Raw genomic sequence first — 20,771 nt, 5'->3', positions numbered from 1 at the left:
AATATTTTAAGAGTTCTCAATAGGAAAACATTCCTAATGATTTTTCATCTCTTTTTATTTTAAAACAAAAACTAACACAAACACACATGCACAAAAAGCCTTGTAATGATGAGATTAAGGGCGACTCATTCTATGTGCACATGTGAAATCTTTTCCTTCTTTTAAGGACCCCTGGAAGAAATCAAGCTAGACAATAGAGGAATGATATTAACTGAAGCTTGAGATGGGAAGAAAAAATACAGTATGATGTATCTCTTCTTCACCTCAAAAACAAAACCATAAAAATAAATCAAATCATGGCTTTCACCAACTGTGAAAAAGAAAGAAAGAAAACTGAAAGAAAAGGAGAAAAATAAGAGCAGGTATTCTTAACTGTTTTTGTGCCATGAACTTCTCCAGGTAAAGCATCTATATTTTTGATGTAATGATGAAACAATAATTCAAGATAGTTGAAGTAACTGTAATATAATATGAAAAGACTTGTGATTTTTGCAGTTGACGCAAGTGCAGGTACTGCTAATACTGCTGAGGTTTATGGCCCATATTCAATATTAAAGGAAATACTACATTTCAATTAGAGATTAATGAAAATAAAGACGAAATTTTTTCTCACCCAAGCTTACAGACCACCTCAATTCTATCTGCTGAACCCCCTGGACCCCAGTTGCAGAATTTTTGCATTGGAGATATACCAAGCCCAATTTGTATCTTCCTAAATGTAAGACAGAATTGGAATATTAGTTCCTTTAAATTTTCTGAATCATGGTAAAAATTAACTTGCTGTGTTACAAGTAGCAAAACAAGGAAACAAGTACAGTTTTGCTTCTTTCCTTCAAGCAAAGTTTAAGTGAAATAACAAGCAATTATTTTTATTTTCTTACAAAGTTTTTTCTTGGGTGACTTTTCTACATTGTTAACAAAATTCTGTTTCTTTTTTCCACTTTTCCTGAATTTTATTGTCAAATTCACCTATTTTGATATACTTCTATGATAAACCACTGTAACATTGGGTCACAAACATTATATGTATACAGAAAATTTCAGCCAAGAAAGGAATGAGGACACAGTTTGGTTGTCATTGACCTTACTGTGTTTTACTAAATCCTTGCTCCAGCATAATGATTTTAAAGTTGAAACCACAAGAATGTGTGCAGTCAACAATTAATATTATACTCTGCCAGATTTTCTTGCTGAAATCGGCATACTAAATAGTACAGAAGAAAAATCCAGCCACTTCACCGCGCTAAGGGATCTCCCCCTTGTGCCTAAACTTTGTATTGAACTCAAGCAGGATTGAAAGTCATCAGCATGACATATATTATGAATTATTTTTTTCTTTTTGGCTGCGCAACAAGTGGGACCTTAGTTCCCCGACCAGGGATGGAACCCGCGCCCCCTGCAGTGGCAGTGCAGCGTCTTAACCACTGGACTGCCAGGGAAGTCCCTGAATTTTTTTTTTTTTTTTTAAGTAAGGCAAAAAGTGACTTTCCTTCTCATCTAAAGCAATTACTCAAGTTGAGAGTTTGGGGCTAAAAGCCTAATACAAGCACTATTCTAGGAGGACTAGAATAATTGGGTGGCTTCAAATAATTCTCCGTTACTAAAGACTTGCAGAGCTTAATGGGTACTAGTTGCCTGAAGATGTTCATATCAGCTTCTTTTATAATAGCAAAGATTCTGAACAATCTACATAGCAAAACAAAATATGATCTAGCTATATGATGAAATGTTCGCAGCCATGAAAAGTCACATTTTTGAAGATTTAACAAATGGGAAACTGAGCACACTGTAATACTGAAGGGATAAAGCAGTATTCAAAGATGCATACATTTATGGAAAACTCCCAATTATATAACATGTATTTCTTTATTCATTTAACAAGCACCAACCGGTCTAATTGATCAGACTTTCAAGTAGACCCATTTCATCCTTCAGACTTCAATTTAAATAGCATCACATCAGGGGGTTAAGAAAATTATTTCAAGTGCTAGAATGTGTCACCTACCCATCAGTCATTCATTGAACACCTACTCTGTGCTCTACCTTGTGTGGGGAGCAAACACAAAGAAGTCAGTGGCTGCCCCCAAGAAATGTACAACTTATGGGAATCAAGAGTTTAAAGTGTCTTCCCTAAGAACTGGTTTTCCTTTCTCCAAAATTCTGGAAGGTCTGAGAGCGAGGTGGATGTTAAATAAACTGAAAGGGGGAAACGTGACCCACCAAAGAAAAGCAGGAAGGTAGGAGGACCAGGTGAACGGTGGCCTCTGATTGGATGGCTCAGAGTACACTAACTCCACACCCAACAGTATCTGTACTTTACAAACGAAGGGAAAAGATCAGGGTTCATGGAATACTCAGGTGGCCGCTAGGGGGTGCCAGAATGCCGATATCTTTCAGCGTGACGCCCGTTTCCCTAGGGGAATCTGGGTTTGCGATTGAATGTAGTTCAAGTTGACCAGAAATAACTTCTTCTTTTCCAGTAAAATTGTGAGAATGTGACTTAGGTCACGGAGTTAACAGGAGACCAGGCATTAGCAATCAAGTATTTATGAGTCCCAGATCATTATTAAGTCCCAGGTCATACCGTTATCCAAGGGGAAAAAAAATCTTCCATCCCTCCAGCCGGAACTAATTATAGCGAACTAGACAAAAATTACAAAAGTAAAGTGACAATAACAAAACCAATTAACCAAACTAAAACTTCAGAAGCTGGAAAACCACTTCAGAATTTTTTTTTTAATTTAAATAGTACAAACCTGGTTTTTGTTTTTTGTCTTAAAAATGTAAAAACTATGTCTAGGCATGGAGAAAGAAACACATCCAAATCTTAACAGGAGTATTGGAGGTAGTGGAATAACATCCTTATTATTTTTCTCATTTTTCCCTCTGCTTTATTCATTTTCTGTAATGTCAGGATATCATTTATCGCATACCATAAATGTCAGACACTGCATTAGCACTTTATCATGGTAGTAAGACACGCATGTGTAGAAGTGTTCAGAGTCTCCTAGACTCCCCACACCCAGTCCAGGGAAATAGGAGAGTAGAGGGGGGAAAGTTTTGTGGAGTAGAGGCTCCAGAACAAGGCTCAGCGAGGGCTTGGGCGGAGGGAGCTGTTAGGAAAATGGGTGGGAGAGGAAATTTTAATCATTCTAACTCTGAACTGTGTTTTCAATTCACCCTAGGGTTTTCTTAAAATCTAAGAAAATGGTTTGAATTACGTCGGTATTGCCTCTTGCAGTGGGAATTTCTTTTATAGAAACATGACCTTGAGGTTGAACAACATGGGTTCTGGCTATTAAAAAGTTCAAAAGCATTACTGCATTTTATCAAACACCAAAATGCCACCTTGAATTACAGAAAAAAGCTGGGTCATCTCAAGAAATCTTGTTCATTTGCTGTTTAATCAAAAAGTAACGTAGGGGGCTTCCCTGGTGGCGCAGTGGTTGAGAGTCCGCCTGCCGATGCAGGGGACACGGGTTCGTGCCCCGGTCCGGGAAGGTCCCGCATGCCGCGGAGGCTGGGCCCGTGGGCCATGGCCGCTGGGCCTGCGCGTCCAGAGCCTGCGCTCCGCAACGGGAGAGGCCACAACAGTGAGAGGCCCGCGTAACGCAAAAAAAAAAAAAAAAAAAAAAAAAAGTAACATAAATCAATGGAGTATAAACCGCCATCCTCCACCTAATTATTTACCTGCCCTCATCCACATTTTCATCATAATATACCTAAGATACTGGATCTATGTCTTGCTAAAAAAGGGTTGCATGAAATTTATAGGCTGCTTTACCCAGGAGTTACTTCATACTTAAGCAAGTATGGTATTGTTAGCAGTTGAAACAATTGAAGATGCTATTTTAGGAAAGTTTCCCAAGATCCCTCAGCTCTTCAGTGGAAACTTCACCCCCAGCTGACTCCAGAGCCCCAGCTTTCCTCATCGTGCTCCTCAGTACCTACACCAAACATAATATATAGGGCAAATCTGCTGGGGGTAGAAACAGGTGGAGAAGCAGGAGAAGGTGACAGGCAGAGCCCTGTCCATTGGGTGTCTCCAGCCCTCATTTCAGAGGCCCTTAGGTGATGTTAAGAAGCAGTTCAAAAACCAGTGTTTTGCAACAAAAGAGAAACAAAAAACATAAAGAAGACTTCGTGAAAATGTAAAACTTTTGTGCTGCAAACAAAAAGACACCCCATAGAATGGGAGAAAATATTTGCAAATTATATATCTGATGAGACTTGTATGCAAAAGATATAAGAACTCTTACAATAAAAAATAAGTAAACATAAACTCTTGGGACTTCCCTGGCAGTCCAGTGGTTAAGAAGACTCTGCGCTTCCGACACAGGGGGCAAGGGTTTGATCCCTGGTCGGAGAACTAAGATCCCACATGACGTGAGGCAACATGGCCAAAAATAAAAATAACATAATTTTAAAAAATAAAACTCTTACAATAAAAGACAATCTAATTTTTAAATGGAGAAAGGAATTGAAGACACTTCTCCGAAAATACACAAATGACCGATAAACACATGAAAACATGTTCAACATCAGGGAAATACAAATTGAAACCACAATGAGATACTGCTTCTCACCCAGCAGCATGGCTATAATGAAAAACACAGACAATAACAAGTGCTGACAAGGATGTAGAATTGGAGCCCTCATGCGGAATGTAAAACACTGCAAACACTTTGGGAGTCTGGCAGTTGCTCAAAATGTTAAACATAACTGCCACAGGATCTAGCACTTTTACACCTAGGTACGTACCCAAGAGAACTGAAAACACACACACATACAACCACGTGTACATGAATGTCCATAGCAGCATTATTCATAATAGTCAAAAAGTGGAAACATACCAAGTGTCCATTCACTCATGAATGGATAAATATGGTAGACCCATATATGGTATATCCATACAATGGAATATTATTCAGGCAAAAAAAGGAATGAAGTACTGATACATCTTACAACTGATGAATCTTAAAAAGAAGCCAGTCACAAAAGACTACATATTTTATATTCTATTTATATATGAAATGTCCAGAACAGCTAAATCCATAGACGGAAAAGAGATTACTAGTTGCCAAGTGCTGAGGAGAGGGGGCTGGGGAGTGACTGCCAATGGGTGCAGGGTTTCTTTTAGAGAGAGTAAAACTTTCTGAAATTAGACTGTGGTCATGGGGGCACAACTCTGTGAACATACTGTACTAAAATACTGTACACTTTAAATGGATGAATTCTGTGTGAATTTTATCTCAAGAATGCTGGTTAAGGGCTTCCCTTGTGGTGCAGTGGTTGAGAATCCACCTGACAATGCAGGAGACGTGGGTTCAAGCCCTGGTCCGGGAAGATCCCACATCCCATGGAGCAACTAAACCCGCGAGCCACAACTACTGAGCCCGTGAGCCACAACTACTGAGCCTGCATGCCTAGAGCCCATGCTCCACAACGAGAAGCCACCACAATGAGAAGCCCGCGCACCGCAAGGAAGAGTAGCCTCTGCTCGCCGCAACTAGAGAAAGCCCACGTGCAGCAACGAAGACCCAAAAGCAGCCAAAAATAAATAAATAGATAGATAAAAAATAAAAATTATAAAAAAAATCAACTGGTGAAACTCCAAGGGGCCCCTCTCTCCTGCTAAATAAGCACTTTTTAAAATGCCGTCTTGACTTCCTCTTCCATGGTGCCATCTTCTTGCTTGCTCTACTTTGCTTCCTTGCTCTCTTTCTTGTAGGAGAGGGTGAACTACTTCCTCATAATCTCATGTTCTATAATAAAACATGAACACAGAAAAAAATCCCATGCTTTGGAAAAAAGTAATGTATTATACCATAGCTCCTGCTGTGGCTGTGAAATCAATACAAATATACAATTGTGTTCTAATGTATGGCAAGTGTCTACAAGTAATTCTCATGTGCTCAGTATTTTAGTAACAATGTTTAAAAGAGGAACACATGCAGATAAGGAAATGAGTAAATTCAAAATGTGCAGCTTCATATAAACATTTTACCAGAACAATTTTAAGCACTTAAGCAAGGGCACAGAGTATCACTTCATTTAAGTGACATAATTTAACAACTGCTTGGACAACATCTATAATATACATTATGAGTTTCTTCATCATAAAGACTTCATTTTTAATCATCCCTTCTTGACCTTCCCCCACTGGAAGATAAAACCAGTGAGATTTTCAGTACAATTTACAATTCATTTCATTATTCTGGCGCAAGAAAACGTTCCCAGGTTTATTTCCAAGTTCCGTTTCAAAACAAACTGACCTGAAACTTAGTCTTTAATAGCTGTGATCACCAATAAATGTGTAAGATTATAAAAGGTGAATTAACTCATTGGTGGTACAAAGTCAGTGCAGAAGAATCTTCCCTACCTAAAGCATTTTTTTTAAACTGTAGAGCAATCCTATTCATTTAAAACACTTACGTGTTAAAATAATATACGTCAGCTGATTATGGACATCACAAATAGAATGTAAAAGGTATTACATTTCTTCAAGTACTATTTGTTTCATTCTGTTCAATTTTGTGTTTCTTACCATCCATTCTACAGGTCAATCAAAATGCAGATGCGTGCAAATAATACAGGTTATTGACATGCAATAAAAGTCAAAGAGAAGAAAATTAAGAATTCACTTACGAGGTAAGTTTTCCTTTCGTGTGTTCAGATATCACAGTTGTTAAGGAATGCCTCTCTTTACAAAGCATATTTAACATGTACATATATTATATCTTCACTGAGCCCTTATCTCTAGAGCCCAGAATCAAGTTGAGTAAAATTCCATGCCTCCTAGAACATTAAATGCCATGCAGCATAGTATTTTTTAAAATGTTAACTTTTAAAGCAGAATTCACTTATATTTCTGCCCAATTAAAAATAAGTTCAGGGGCTTCCCTGGTGGCGCAGTGGTTGAGAGTCTGCCTGCCGGTGCAGGGGACACGGGTTCGTGCCCCGGTCTGGGAGGATCCCACATGCCGCGGAGCGGCTGGGCCCGCGAGCCATGGCCGCGGAGCCTGCGCGTCCGGAGCCTGTGCTCCGCAGCGGGAGAGGCCACAGCAGTGAGAGGCCCGTGTACAGCAAAAAAAAAAGAAAAAACTAAGTTCATTACAACCACTTGACATGATGCATTTAACTTGACATAAGTTACTGAAATCCCCACGTAAATGTAACTATCTGTAACCAGCGTAATCCACCTATCCCCATAACAATGTAGTGGGGCAAAATGTTCAAAGGAGAGAGCCACCAGAGTGTGTGTGGAAGCCAAGCTTCCCAGAGCTCTTCTGGGGATGGAAAGGGACTGTCAGATCTTTCGACCCAACTGAGAGTTCCTACACCAAGTCAAAGGGGACCGTCAAACTGAAATATTCCGTATTTCCCAATGGTCAACCAGTTGGGCACAGAAGCTGTGAGCTGTTCACCTTGCCCAGGCTGCAGACCAACCTGAACTTCAGCTTTTAATGTTCTTATACTGCAGACAGGTGCAGGGTGGAAGCCATTCAAAGCCTCATGAAAGGGAGTGGTAAATTCCCATCTTCTGTCCCCCGTCAACTTCCTGTAATTCAAATCACCCTTAAATAAAATTAAATGTGCCTTTTCTAGTGTAGCATATAAGTCAGGAGCGACTTGAGGCATTGCACTGAATTCATGAGGTAGAGTCCAAAACACGTGATCGAGGTAAACCCATCTGCCCATTTTAATATGGTTTTCCCAGTCAACCCCACATTTGGACACCCACTTATGATGAGAATGTTTTAGTTGTGCGATTATCCAGTTAAAGTCATGTAGAGTAGTATCAGAAACAAACCATGGAATCGTTTTCCCATAAAAATGGATCTCAGTAGCCAGTTTAGAGGACAACAGTAAGTCAGCTAATACTAAATCTGTAACAAGTTCAAACCCAGAATTATCCAGAACAATATCCACTCGAGTAATAGATGCTTTTTCTCTTTTTTTTTTGCAGTTGCTAAGCAATGACCAAAGATGTTCCATGTCATTCACTAAAATGAAAGGTGTTAGGTCTTCCAAAGAATTTATTAAATTGGTCTTCTGAGAAATAGTTTTCCCACCTGATAGAGACAGATCACACTTATTTCCCCACAGTGAAATCTGAAAAAGAAAAAGCACAAAACATTTACCTTTCTTTTGGATAACCAACAAAAACTCTATTACGTAGCATGTAATGGGAGGTAGGGTTGCTAAAAGTATTCATAAAATTCTTAATATAAAATGTCCACCCAATCTACATTTTCTCTAAGTATACTGTATAAAAAAGGTAAAGCAGTTATAAAGCAGAAACTAATAAAAAATAAATAAATAAATAAATAAATAAATTTTAAAAAGGTAAAGCAATGAAACTTTAGCCAGTATGCAATGAACTTAAGAAAAAAAACAGTTTGAATGATTTTAGCACTCACATCGTTTAATCAGAGTGAAAGTTTTTGCATCTTGCAGATATTATTAGAACATGATCAGATGCTGTAAAATGAGGCTACAAAGTTTACTTTATAATCCAGAGTCAAGAGAAAATAAAAATTCCCCCATCCTTAGGACCTGGCAACTTTTCTTGCATTTAGTTCTCTCACTTGTAAAATAAAGAAATTGAACACGGTGATAACTAAAGATGCTTCCAACTCTAATAATCTATTATTCCACTTTGAAATACTCAAGTTTACTTTGTAGGAAATGGTATGTAGCCCCATTTTTTTAAGCTCTAACTAAAATTACATGTTTAGAACTGTAGGCTCTAGAATCAGACAGACCTGGGTTCAAATCCTAGCATCTCCAATAAACAACCACTGCTAAATTAAGCTCTAAGGCTCAAATTCTACAACTGAAAAAGGAGATAATAATAGCACTTAGCTCGTAGAGTTATTCTGAGTATTTGACATAATGCATGTAAGTAAGGTACCCAAAAGCTGGCATACAGAAGTATTCAATAAATATTAGCCCAAACAGGCTCTAGTATTCTGTGATTCAAAGTAAGAGGAAAGCGCATGTTCCAACCAAGAATATTATTTTAAAAAGAAAGACAACTCAAGCGTCCAAATTTGATGAAGAAGCACACAACGGCACACATGACGGCACTCTCCAGCTGAGGTCAGGGTCTCTGTTGGCCTACGGCACATTTCCTTCAGATCATCTTCCGGTTTGTAATTCTGTATTTATTTGTGCCATTATTTGTTTATATTCCTTCAGGATTACAAGTTCAATGACAACAAGGACTAGTCTGTTTTCCTCACCACCACATGCCTGGCATCTAGAACAGTGTTTGATGAAGCTGACACTGAAATATTCGTGTGAACAGCGGTGGAGTGCTGTGACTTTTAAAAACATCAATAATTCCCTGGAAACTAAGACACCTTCAGGCTTCCTGTAGGAAGGTAACCTGCTGGTCATTGTGAGCACTAATGGGGACAACTTTGGCTTCCTTTACGTGGGAGAAGAGTGGCAGTTTGGGGTAGCTGGCTGAACTAGATGACAGAAGACAGATCAGTACACTTTCTGCTTCACAATTTATTCTACTTACGGGACAAAGAACATATTCAAAGAAGATTACTTCCCAAAAGAATGGGCTGGCTAGGGGCAGCGAGTGACATGCTGATTTTTTTTTTCTTTTCTTTTCTAATTCTAAGCTAAGTATAATAGTGAGAGGGGGAAATAATACTCCAGTTTATTAGTTAACAGAACCATGACCACTTTTCTTCCAAACTCAAAATATGCCTTTCCTGCTTCACCATTCAGCTTACTCTGCTCGCCCTCAAAGTTTCATCAGGGCTTCATCACATCCCACAACTATCAGCACATTCGGTAGCCTCTACTTTCAAGGTATATCCAGAATCTGGTGACATTTACCATCTCTGATGCTACCAACTTGGTCCAGTCTGCCCTCACCTGAGTCACTGTCGTAACAAATCTCCCCACTTCCACCCTTGTGCCTTCGGTCTGTCCTCGGAAGTAATCCTTGAAATAAGTCATTTAATGTTACTCCTCTGGGCTTCCCTGGTGGTGCAGTGGTTGAGAATCCATCCACCTGCCAATGCAGGGGACACGGGTTCGAGCCCTGGTCTGGGAAGATCCCACATGCTGCGCAGCAATTAAGCCCGTGCGCCACAACTACTGAGCCTGCGCTCTAGAGCCCACGAGCCACAACTACTGAAGCCCGTGAGCCACAACTACCGAGCCTGCACTCTCCAGCCCGCGTGCTGCAACTACTGAAGCCCGCGCGCCTAGAGCCCGTGCTCCGCAACAAGACAAGCCACCACGGTGAGAAGTCCGCGCACCGCAACGAAGAGTAGCCCCCGCTCGCTGCAACTAGAGAAAGCCCGATCACAGCGACTAAGACCCAACGCAGCCAAAAGTAAAGAAATAAAATAAATAAATTTTTTAAAAAGTTACTCTTCTGAGCAAAACCCTCTAACAGCTTCCCGCTTCATTGTGAGTAAAAACCAAAGTCCTCGCCTTTGCTCCGGAGGTAGCCTGGCTTCTGTGCAGCCGTGGCCCGCAGGCCCTCTCACCTCTGCGCCTGATTCCCTGAGGCCTCCCCGGCAGGGTCTCCCACACACCTGGCAGGCTCCCCGCTCAGGGCTCCGCAGGAAGCTCCACCCAGACGTGAGGCGATCCCCTCCTTCACCTGCCTCGGGGCCCGCCCCCCTCCTTAGCAGGCCCTTCCCTGGGGGCCAGGCTTAAAACTGCAGCTCCGCACCCCTCCCCCACCACTCCAGGTCCCCCTTCCCCGCTTTATTTCTCTTCCGAGCACTTTCAAACATCTCTTGCTGGAAATGTTTCGAACGTCTTCCAGGAAGTAAGGGCTGGGGAAACTGCTGTGTAAAACCACATACTTTCAAATAGTTCTGATTATAATGACATATTTTAAATTTTAGGATGTTTTGAATGAGAATTCAAAACTAAACTTAAGACAAGATAGATGAAGTGTAATAAAACCATATGAAATAGGCCATGGGCCACCCGACTGTTTCCACCTGCTGATGACAACTGCACAACAGCTGAGCTGCACTCTGCGCCCAACACTTACAGGAACGAAGCTAGTTTAATTCTCAGGTCAAAGTATGAGGCACATAGCACCACCCTCACTTAACCGGTGAGGAAACTGAAGCTCAGAAACACCAAGTACCTTGCTTCAGGTCCAAACACAAGTAAGTGACACGGCCAACATTCAAAGCCAAGTCAGGCAGGGCCGATCAGATGACTGTGAACTTCAGTATCAAGAATGACAGAGCTATGAAGCCAGATGACTCCTGTGCCACTAAAACCTCCAGTGGGAGTCGAAGAAACTTCAAAACCCCTTTTCAGAGATTAAATGGATTTTCATCTCTCGAATAGATAATTATTAGAACGATAAAAAATGATCACTGATAACTTAAATGACAATATATAAACATGCTTTGCTGTTAAACGTGTACCAGTTTATTTTTCAACTATTTAAATAAACAAACTCAGGAGATTAATTATTACATTTACCTGAAGAACTTTAAAAAACTCATTTTTCAGCTGATTTTCATCTAGGTCTTCAATAGTTTTCATCAACTTTTGCAGGTGAGTACATAAAGCAATGATAGATTCCTGAGACTCAAAGAAATTTTGGTCTTTTAATTCTTTAAATATGTCAAAGTCATCGATTGGTGGACTAAAGTAGGAAAAAAGCATAAGGGAAACATTTATATAACTGTACCTTTTTTTTTTTTAACATTTGGGTAATTGCAGTTTATTAAAGGAAAGACAATAGTAGCATCCCATCTAAAAAATTACTGGTAATTTTTACTAGGTATAACATACATCAAGTTACACAAAAATAATAATCAAATTACACAAATCAAATTAAACAAATTATGCAAAAATAAATCCCCACACTCATTTTAACTAATTGTCAAATGTTCCTTAATCAAATATTTTACTGGAAGCATTAAATAATTATAGGGACTGTATCTATAATTACTTACCCAGTGGGTTTTCAGGGCAAAAGGAGAAAAAGAAACAAAATTTCAAGACAATTGCTTTAGTTCAACATTCTTTTGGGTGCTCAGGGTGGCCAGGTTCCAAGTAACAAACATATACACAGAATAGTTGAATACAATGTAGTGATTACTAATAGAGCAAAATACAGATTATGGGAACCCAATGACTAGTTGAGATAGATCAGGCAATATTAATGTAAATTTTATTATAATGACAAATTTTGATCATTTATGTGTAGATTTTTAATTTTTTAGCAACTTTTACTCCCAAGTTGACTTTGACCAATGGTGATGTATGTGCCATGGCTACATCTTCACGTCGTCCAATGAGAGATCAAATAATATTAATACTGGCCTAAGAGAAACATAACTCAGAAGACAGAAGTACTAACATAAAAGACTTTACAGAATCAAATGTCAACGATATTCACATCATCTGTTCTTCAAAACTAGCTACTTTTTCCATGGGTCTTCTACCTTAGGGTAAAAAGGCAATATGGCTGATGCAATGGGATTGATTAAAATCAAAACCAAAAACATACCAGAATTTACACATCCAAATGATGGCTGCCTCCCTTCTCAGTCAGTCACCTTGGGAAGCTACACCCTTAGTCCAAGAATGTTGCCATTGCTCAAAGCACTTTTGGAATTCCTCTCTGGGGATTTTCTTCAGAACCTGTGGCACATTATTAAACGTCCTATCAGTGACAGTATACCTTCATCCTTTGGAGTTTAATTTGTTTTTGGAAACAGCCAAAAGTCACTCAGAGCAATTTCAGTAGAATGAGGCATGTAAATCAAATGGAATAAAATATTTTTGATCAAAAATGAGGAGTGACTAAAAAATAATGAGACTAATCTTTTTTTGAGGTTTGTAAACTGGCTCTGAAAGAAGTTCCAAAGAATTAAAAGACGTTTTTAGCAATGGCAGCATTGCTGAAGTGAATCAGTCTCTCGAGGTGACTTAAAAGGACCAAAATTATTTGGGTGCATGGGTTCAACTACAGGGGTCAGCAGACTGCAGCTTGCAGACCCCCTCTGGCCCACCACCTGTTCTGTATGATCTGCAAGCTCAGAACGGTTTGCACATTCTTGAAGAGTTGAAAAAAATTAAAAAAGAAGATTTTGTGACACATGAAATTCAAATTTCAGGGTCTATAACTGATGTTCTATTGGAACACAGCCAGGCTCATTTACATACCGCCTATGGCTGCTTTGGCACCGCTAGAGCTGAGTAGCTGCAACAAAGACCATGTGTCTTCCAAAGCCTAAAAGACTGACTATCTGGCCCTTCACAGAAAAAGTTTCTGGACCCTTGTTCTAGTGCTTTATTAACGAATCCTTCATTAATTTAAAGTCACACCTCATGTTAAGAATGAGACTTGGTTCTTATATTTAAGAGAGCAAACTCACATAGCTATAAATGATTTCAGATTTTAAAACGTTTGTTATTTTAGAATCTACTATAGCTGTATATGTGTACACAATGACCCAGGGGTTCTCTCCTAGGTATATACGCAACAGAAACACACACGTATGTTCACCAAGAATATGTGTTCGAGTATTTGTAGCAGCACTCTTCATAATAACCCCAAACTGGAAACTACTCAAATATCCATCAACAATAGAACAGGTCAACAGATTGTCATGTATTCATATCATGCAATACTATACAGCAATGAAAACTAATGGTTTACAATTATATGCAACAGTATGGATAAGTCTCACCAATGTAATGCTAAGTAAAAGAAACCAGACACCGAACTACTTCCATAAAATTTCATTTAAATGAAGTTTAAAAACAGGCAAAACTAATGCAGGTCAGGATAGTGGTTACCCTTAAGGGGCAGTGATGGTGGTGACTAGAAGTGGATCCAAAGGGGCCTAAATTCTGCCTCTTGATCCAGCCTCTGGGGACACAGCATGTTCTGGTAAAGACTGCTGAACACTTAAGACATGTGCACTGTTCTTCATGTATATCACACTTTAATAAAAGCTTAAAAATGTCTGCCATTTTCTCCGTACTTTCATCTTTCAATATCCGAAGTATATTTACTTAATATATTTAAATTTTATATATGGCTAAAACTTTGAATCTTAATTTAGATTTGCAGATTATTCAACCATTTAACTCTAAAAAAACCCAAAATATACATCTTGACAAAGAAAATTAGAAGTATGTTTCAGTGTAAGGGGCAAAATCAACAGAAACATATCTTAAAGCTAATGTGTGCTTTGGGATCCTGCAAAAGTTAGGAAGACCATTCTTTGGTCACTCTGGAGGGGTCACTGACACAGGACCGGAATTCTTCCTGTAAGAGCCCTAACAAATTGGACACTTAAAAACTACTTCAGGGGTAGTGATAAATTAGGAGTATGGGATTAACAGATACAAACTACTGTACATAAAATAGATAAGCAACAAGGATTTACTACATAGCACAAAGAACTATATTCAATATCTTGTAATAACCTATAATGGAAAATAATCTAAAATATATATACACCCACATATATATTTATCTGAATCACTTTGCTGTACACCTGAAACTGACACAATATTGTAAATCACTGTACTTCAATTAAAACAAACAAACTACTTCAGTGCTAGTTCCGCTGTAGGACAGCCTTTCTTTGCACTGACCTGACACCTGAGTATGGTACAGTATCAGACAAATCCTCGGACCTTCAAATATCTGCCACAGAGATCACCTTAGGAGAGTTCCACATGCATGGCTGACTAATACTCCCATTCCTGGAACTTAAAGCTGAATTTTGCCTCTACCCTTTTTATCAAGCTATTCTTGGCCCAATGGGTGGAGCAGCACAGGCTGGGCAGTCTCCCTGGGGCCTGGAAAGAAAAACTGATATGCAGGCCCCACCACAGACAAATTAAATCGTCAGGATTTAATGTAACAATTTCCAAATCTATATGTTTAAAAACAAAACAAAAAACTTCTCCCCAACTGGGTGACAAATGTGCAGCCAGGTTTGTAAGCTCCTGCTTTAGAGTTTTCATTCTCTGAACCTGATCCACCTCTAAAATCAAACTCAGAAACAGCATTCCTTTTACCTTTCTAATTTCCAAACTCCACTAAGTCTGTTCAGGGTGCCACTCAGCGTTTCAGCACTTCAGCAGCTTTGTCTAATACCATGGATATTTTCCAAAGTTATGAAACCATCACCCAGAATGTCAGACTAACCTTAGTCCTGGAAAGATATCCGAATGTACTACTTGTTTGAGGAAGGCTCTAATCCAATTTACACAGACCTGGCTCTACCATTTACTAACCATGCAGCCCTGGGCAAGTTACTCATCTCTTTGAGCCTCAGTTTCCTCCACTGTAAAATGGAAATCATAATACCTATACTTCACTGGGCTGCAAAGTAACTAGAACGGAGCTGGTGTTCAATATATGACAGCACCTAGTGTTTGCTATAGTCTTTTGCTTGGATCTGTGAGCCAGAAAATGTGCTATCTTTTTAACATTATATTCTGCTTTTAGAGCACAAGACCTAAAACATAGTTATTCAGCAAATACAAAAACTTCTGACTTTAAAATAATTTATAAAGATGATAAAATAATTTATAAAGATGAAGACAGGAAAAAAATAGTGAATAGACTCAAATTTACGCATGTTCCCCAAAGTCATCTTTTTTGTTGTTGTTGTTGTTTGCGGTACGCGGGCCTCTCACTGTTGTGGCCTCTCCCGTTGCAGAGCACAGACTCCGGACACGCAGGCTCAGCGGCCACGGCTCACGGGCCTAGCCGCTCTGTGGCATGTGGGATCTTCCCGGACCGGGGCACCAACCCGTGTCCCCTGCATCGGCAGGAGGACTCTCAACCACTGCGCCACCAGGGAAGCCTCAAAGTCATCTTTTTATTTTAATAGTAGTGCTGGTTTAATCAATTGTTTTCAATTATTCTATGCTATGTTTAGAAACAGATACCAAAGGATTCCTCTTATTCAGCAAACCTGTATTTCTGTAACCTGTGAGCTAAAAGAATGATCCATATTACACTTTCTTCTGCTCTACAGGTCAGTTCTCTGTCAGAATTTTCCTAGGAAAAATTAAATTAGTATAAACAAACCTATAAAAAATTATGTGGAGGACTTCCCTGGTGGTCCAGTGGTAAAGAATTTGCCTTCCAATGCAGGGGATGCAGGTTCGATCCCTGGTCAGGGAACTAAGATCCCACATGCCGTGGGGCAACTAAGCCCGTGTGCCCCAACTACTAATCTCACCCACTCTGGAGCCCGTGCGCCACAACTAGAGAAGAGAAAACACGCACGCCACAACTAGAGAGAAGTCCACGCACCACAACGAAGATCCTGTGTGCCGCAACTAAGACCCGACGTGGACAAAAAAAACAAAGAAATTAATTAATTTAAGAAAATTATTTTTTTCTAATCTAGCTGTTAAAAAAAGAGCTAAAAATTAAGATGGTGCGTAAAACAATGTACTGACTCACCAAATAATTCTGACATATTATCTATTTTTATAAACAAAACATGCTTACTTTGTCCTGTCTTGATCTTTTATATAAATAATTATTTCAAATTAACGTTTTTTGCTCAATAAGTACATTTTGTTTTACTCTACAAATAAGTAAGTTTTTATAAGGATTTTTATATCTGAATATCCTATTCAGATATTCAACCTTAGGTCTATTCTGGGCAAGTGGATTATAATTGCCAAGAATGTATTACAGCAATAACATTCGCAGAAATTTCCAGTAGTGCCATTAATATCTGTTGAACTGAATACAGGCTTCTACTGGTTTTTATTTTAAAACTTCCTATTTTATAATTTCTAAAAAAGCACAAATTATCTAAAACATTTGTTATTTGATGGCTATATACTTACCTTTGGATAATTGCTTCATGAATTCTACGATACATGTAGCATTCTACAAACAACCACGGTGAGAGAAACCACCTTGGTTTTCCGTTACTTTCATTTAAAAGGCTCTGTTGATATTCTAGGTACTGATTCCATAGGTCAGTATCAACAAAATTCTCAACCAAAGGAACAATTGGTTTATCTGTTTGCAATTCATTCCGTAATTTAGAAAGAAGAGAAATTGCTTTCTTTTCAGCTTCCAGGCCTTTCTGCAGAAATACAGGGGGAAAAAAACACACACACACACACACACACACACACATATATGAATAGTTTACATGTAATTAATTTATATATAAGTATTTCATCTACAAATATAAGTGTATATGTACACACATATATACATAATTCCTCTAGGGCAGGAAATTTTTATGTATCTAAATTTAAGAAGGAAAAAACTAATACATTTCAAAACTACATTTTATGTCTTTCAAAAACTATTATAGGGCTTCCCTGGGGGCACAGTGGTTGAGAATCTGCCTGCCAATGCAGGGGACACAGGTTCGAGCCCTGGTCTGGGAAGATCCCACATGCCGCGGAGCAACTAGGCCCGTGAGCCACAACTACTGAGCCTGCGCGTCTGGAGCCTGTGCTCCGCAACAAGAGAGGCCGCAATAGTGAGAGGCCCGCGCACCGTGATGAAGAGTGGCCCCCGCTTGCCACAACTGGAGAAAGCCCTCGCACAGAAACGAAGACCCAACACAGCCATAAATAAATAAATAAATAAATAGATAGATAGATAGATAGATAGATAAATAAATAAATAAATAGATAAATAGATAAATAAATAGATAGATAAATAAATAAATAAATAAATAAATAAATAGATAGATAGATAAATAAATAAATAAATAGATAGATAAATAGATAGATAAATAAATAGATAAATAAATAAATAGATAGATAAATAAATAGATAAATAAATAAATAAATACATAAATACATAAATACCTATTATAAACATTTAAATTTAGAATTCTTAAGTTGAAAAATCAAAGAACAACACAGATCTCATATCAACATTATGTTGCCTTATCTAGCCTGCCTTTTTTTTTTAAGTTTCACCATATGAACTTATCTCCAGGTGGAATGACCATTACCACAGAGGGAAAACTGTTTATTGTGTTTCTATTAGAGTTAACCAAAAAAGAATTAATGTTAAAACACAATTCTTACCTCTCCATGTTTCTCGAAAAATTCACTTTTATGTCGATGCAATGTATCAATAGCCTTAGTTAAGATCTGTGGTAATCTGTCTTTAACTGTAAGATATGCAAATGACCTAGAAAAGAGTCATATACACAGTATATTACTTAGTAGCATTAACACTAGAAGGCTGGTCATCTTTCAGTTTCTGGAACACCTCATTTAAATTCAAATTCCTTCTCATACAAGCCCTGTAAAGTAAACCAGCATTGCCCAACTCCTACAGTAACACAGGAAAATCTGAAAACCTCTCTGGTATATCGTAAAAGCTAAGCACTCTTTGTGCCTCAAATTCCAGGCTCTACCCGGGAGTCCACTTAATCTTTCTTATCTTTCTCATTGTATTCCTTTTATTTTCCTTAATCAGAAACTAGTTTAACAATGTGATAGGACAGAAAAAGAGTTATCCTAAAAATCAAACAGGCTTTCCTCCTAGGTCTATTACTTACTAAGCAACTTCTACCTAGAAAGATGAATGAGGCAATGGATGTAAAACTGCCTGAAAGACTTTACTGGGCTAGAAAAATATAGTGAAAGATATTTATGAACCTGCTTCTCTTTGTCTATACTCTTAGCCAGCTTAATTCTTTTCTAAGGTTTTTCTTGCTGCCTTCTTTACCTGCCTAATAACTCCTTCCATCCTCTCAGCCCCTAAACAAAATTAAGGCATATTACCATCTTGCTCTCCCAACCAGAAAATTAGAGGTTTTCAAAAAGTGTCAAAGAACAAAGAAAGCTGAAGAGGAACAAAACTTGAGTATACCTGAATCAAAAATTAAAGATATTCTTGACTTTAGACATGCAAAAATCAAGGGTTACAGATTATCACTGTATGTTTTGTTTAAGGACATACATGACTCGGTTAGAAAAAAGACTTTAGTACTGTGCAGTTTTTAGACAGAAAGCACAAAACTTAACTGATCAGTTCATGTATATCTTCAGATCACCAGAGACAAAGTAAAAATGAAGAAAGTTGGAACACTTCTGCCCAAATCTCTTATTCTAACTTTAATGTGGGATCATCACACTTCTAAAAACTCAAAGACCTTATTGCAATTTTTAAAAATAGGGTTACATACCCTGAGTATTTTTTCAGGAGGCTTCCTCAAATGTTAACCATAAAACAAAAAAATAGCAAAAAAATAGGAAAAGTGCTTTCTGATTCTGTGGTGTTTTACAGTGAGTAGGTTTTAATATGCATAGTAACTGCTCTGATCAGAACTTAACTTTTAACAATTACTACTAATTCCTTGGGAGAAGAGAAAGAATATTAAATCAATTGACACTTGAATTTTCCAAGGCAGCAGATACGAAAAGTGACAGTCCTTTGAGATTTTACTTAACTGGAAAATTATTCTGTTTTTCCAGCTACTAAATTTCCTCAGAGGCTTCCATCTCTAAGGGTAAGGTCTCAGGTCTAGGACTTGGGTGAGAGCAGAGATGCCTAGGACTCAAAATTTAAGGACGCAGACACTCCCTATATTTGCCTGAAGGTGATTACATGCTTAAATTCTGGGACATTGGCCTCTCTGGCCTCAATCTATTGCCGGTACGGTCAATTTCTTCCAAGTGCTCTTGTGTTTTGCCATCTTTTGCAGTAAGGACATATTTCAAATATAGATTGGGCCTCTCAATTTATACAGAGAGATATAATAATTTTATAGAATCTATAACATGACGCCTAAAACGCAACAAGGTACAGGCACTTTTTATAGTGGGATTATGAATTAATCCGGTCAGCAATAGGAAGAAACACATTTCTCGATAGATCTCAGACCCCTAACTTTTGCAGACAACTTTAACCCCCCCAAAGCAGGTTTATTAATTAAAATATGAATTAAAGCCATGCGCTGCAACACTCTGAAAGGAGGCATACACTCTCAAGACAGTCATGCGTAAGTTAAAAAACCCAAAACCAAAAAAAAAAAACAAAACAAAACAGTATCGAACCACTTGAAAGACGCGTTCACTGATTCACATTAATAGAAGGCTATATCAAAACCCCTGAACCACCACTGTAGAGAGAGGTGGGGGTAAGCGGAGATTTTCGGTCGGGGTTCGCAGTCCGTTCCCGTGTAGGCAGGGAAGAAGCCACGAATCAGCGCAAGGAAGAAGCTGCAAAGCCGATCCGAGCCTGGAGCCCGGAGAGCAGCCGCCTAGCCCTCGCCTCCCCGCGAGCCGTTAGAAACCCAGGCACCGCCACCGGGAAGCGGAGCCCGGACAGGGGGATGGAACTCGCTGGCGGCGGGGAGCAAGCGCCTCCGGCCCGCCGCTGCTTCCCCCCTGGTACCCACAGGTTCCCGACGAGGCCCAGCTCTCCGCAAAAGTGGGGAGGAGGAAAAGGAGCGGAGCGGGCGAGGAAAGCGACACGAACCCTACATCCCGTGCTGAGAGAGACACCGGAGGCCCAGCCATCACCTTCCGCGCTCCCCACGCCAACGCTCGGGTTTCACCCGCCGCAGGAAGGGAGGCGGTGCAGGCGCGGGGGAGGAGCTGAGAAAGGGAGGGATGTAGATTTAAAAAATGCTTTTGAATGAAGAAACTTTATTTGGTGCCCGTAGAAGCGAAAAACAATGGCCGAGGACGCGGAGATCTTCCGGTGACGAAGGCGGGGACAGCAGAGGGCGACGAGAGAAGCGGAATAAGGAAGCAGGCGGAAGGCGGAAGCAACCAGGGAC

The 20,771-nt window shown here is 39.3% G+C and overlaps 1 protein-coding gene across 2 annotated transcripts; it reads right to left on the bottom strand.

Moving 5' to 3' along the window:
* Window positions 1-5,403: 5,403 nt before the first annotated feature.
* On the bottom strand, window positions 5,404-20,649 carry ARMT1 (acidic residue methyltransferase 1). Of its 2 annotated transcripts, XR_014017188.1 has the most exons (6): window positions 20,468-20,649; window positions 18,064-18,169; window positions 16,852-17,096; window positions 11,488-11,653; window positions 7,118-8,115; window positions 5,404-6,898 (listed from the first exon to the last, which is right to left on the bottom strand). XR_014017188.1 is itself a non-coding variant. In XM_081250830.1 (5 exons), exons 1-5 carry the CDS (start codon window positions 20,506-20,508, stop codon window positions 7,348-7,350), a joined length of 1,326 nt encoding a protein of 441 aa, XP_081106956.1. In that variant the 5' UTR covers window positions 20,509-20,649; the 3' UTR covers window positions 6,915-7,347. The 2 variants fall into 2 exon arrangements, 1 of the variants encoding a protein (XP_081106956.1); XM_081250830.1 differs by lacking the exon at window positions 5,404-6,898 and having other exon boundaries at window positions 6,915-8,115.
* Window positions 20,650-20,771: the final 122 nt, after the last annotated feature.

The sequence above is a fragment of the Mesoplodon bidens genome (assembly GCF_964165515.1).
Source record: "Mesoplodon bidens genome assembly, chromosome: 12".
NCBI classification, from domain to species: domain Eukaryota; kingdom Metazoa; phylum Chordata; class Mammalia; order Artiodactyla; family Ziphiidae; genus Mesoplodon; species Mesoplodon bidens.
The sequence above is the reverse complement of the archived record's forward strand: the minus strand, read 5'-3'. Positions and strand labels throughout refer to the sequence as shown.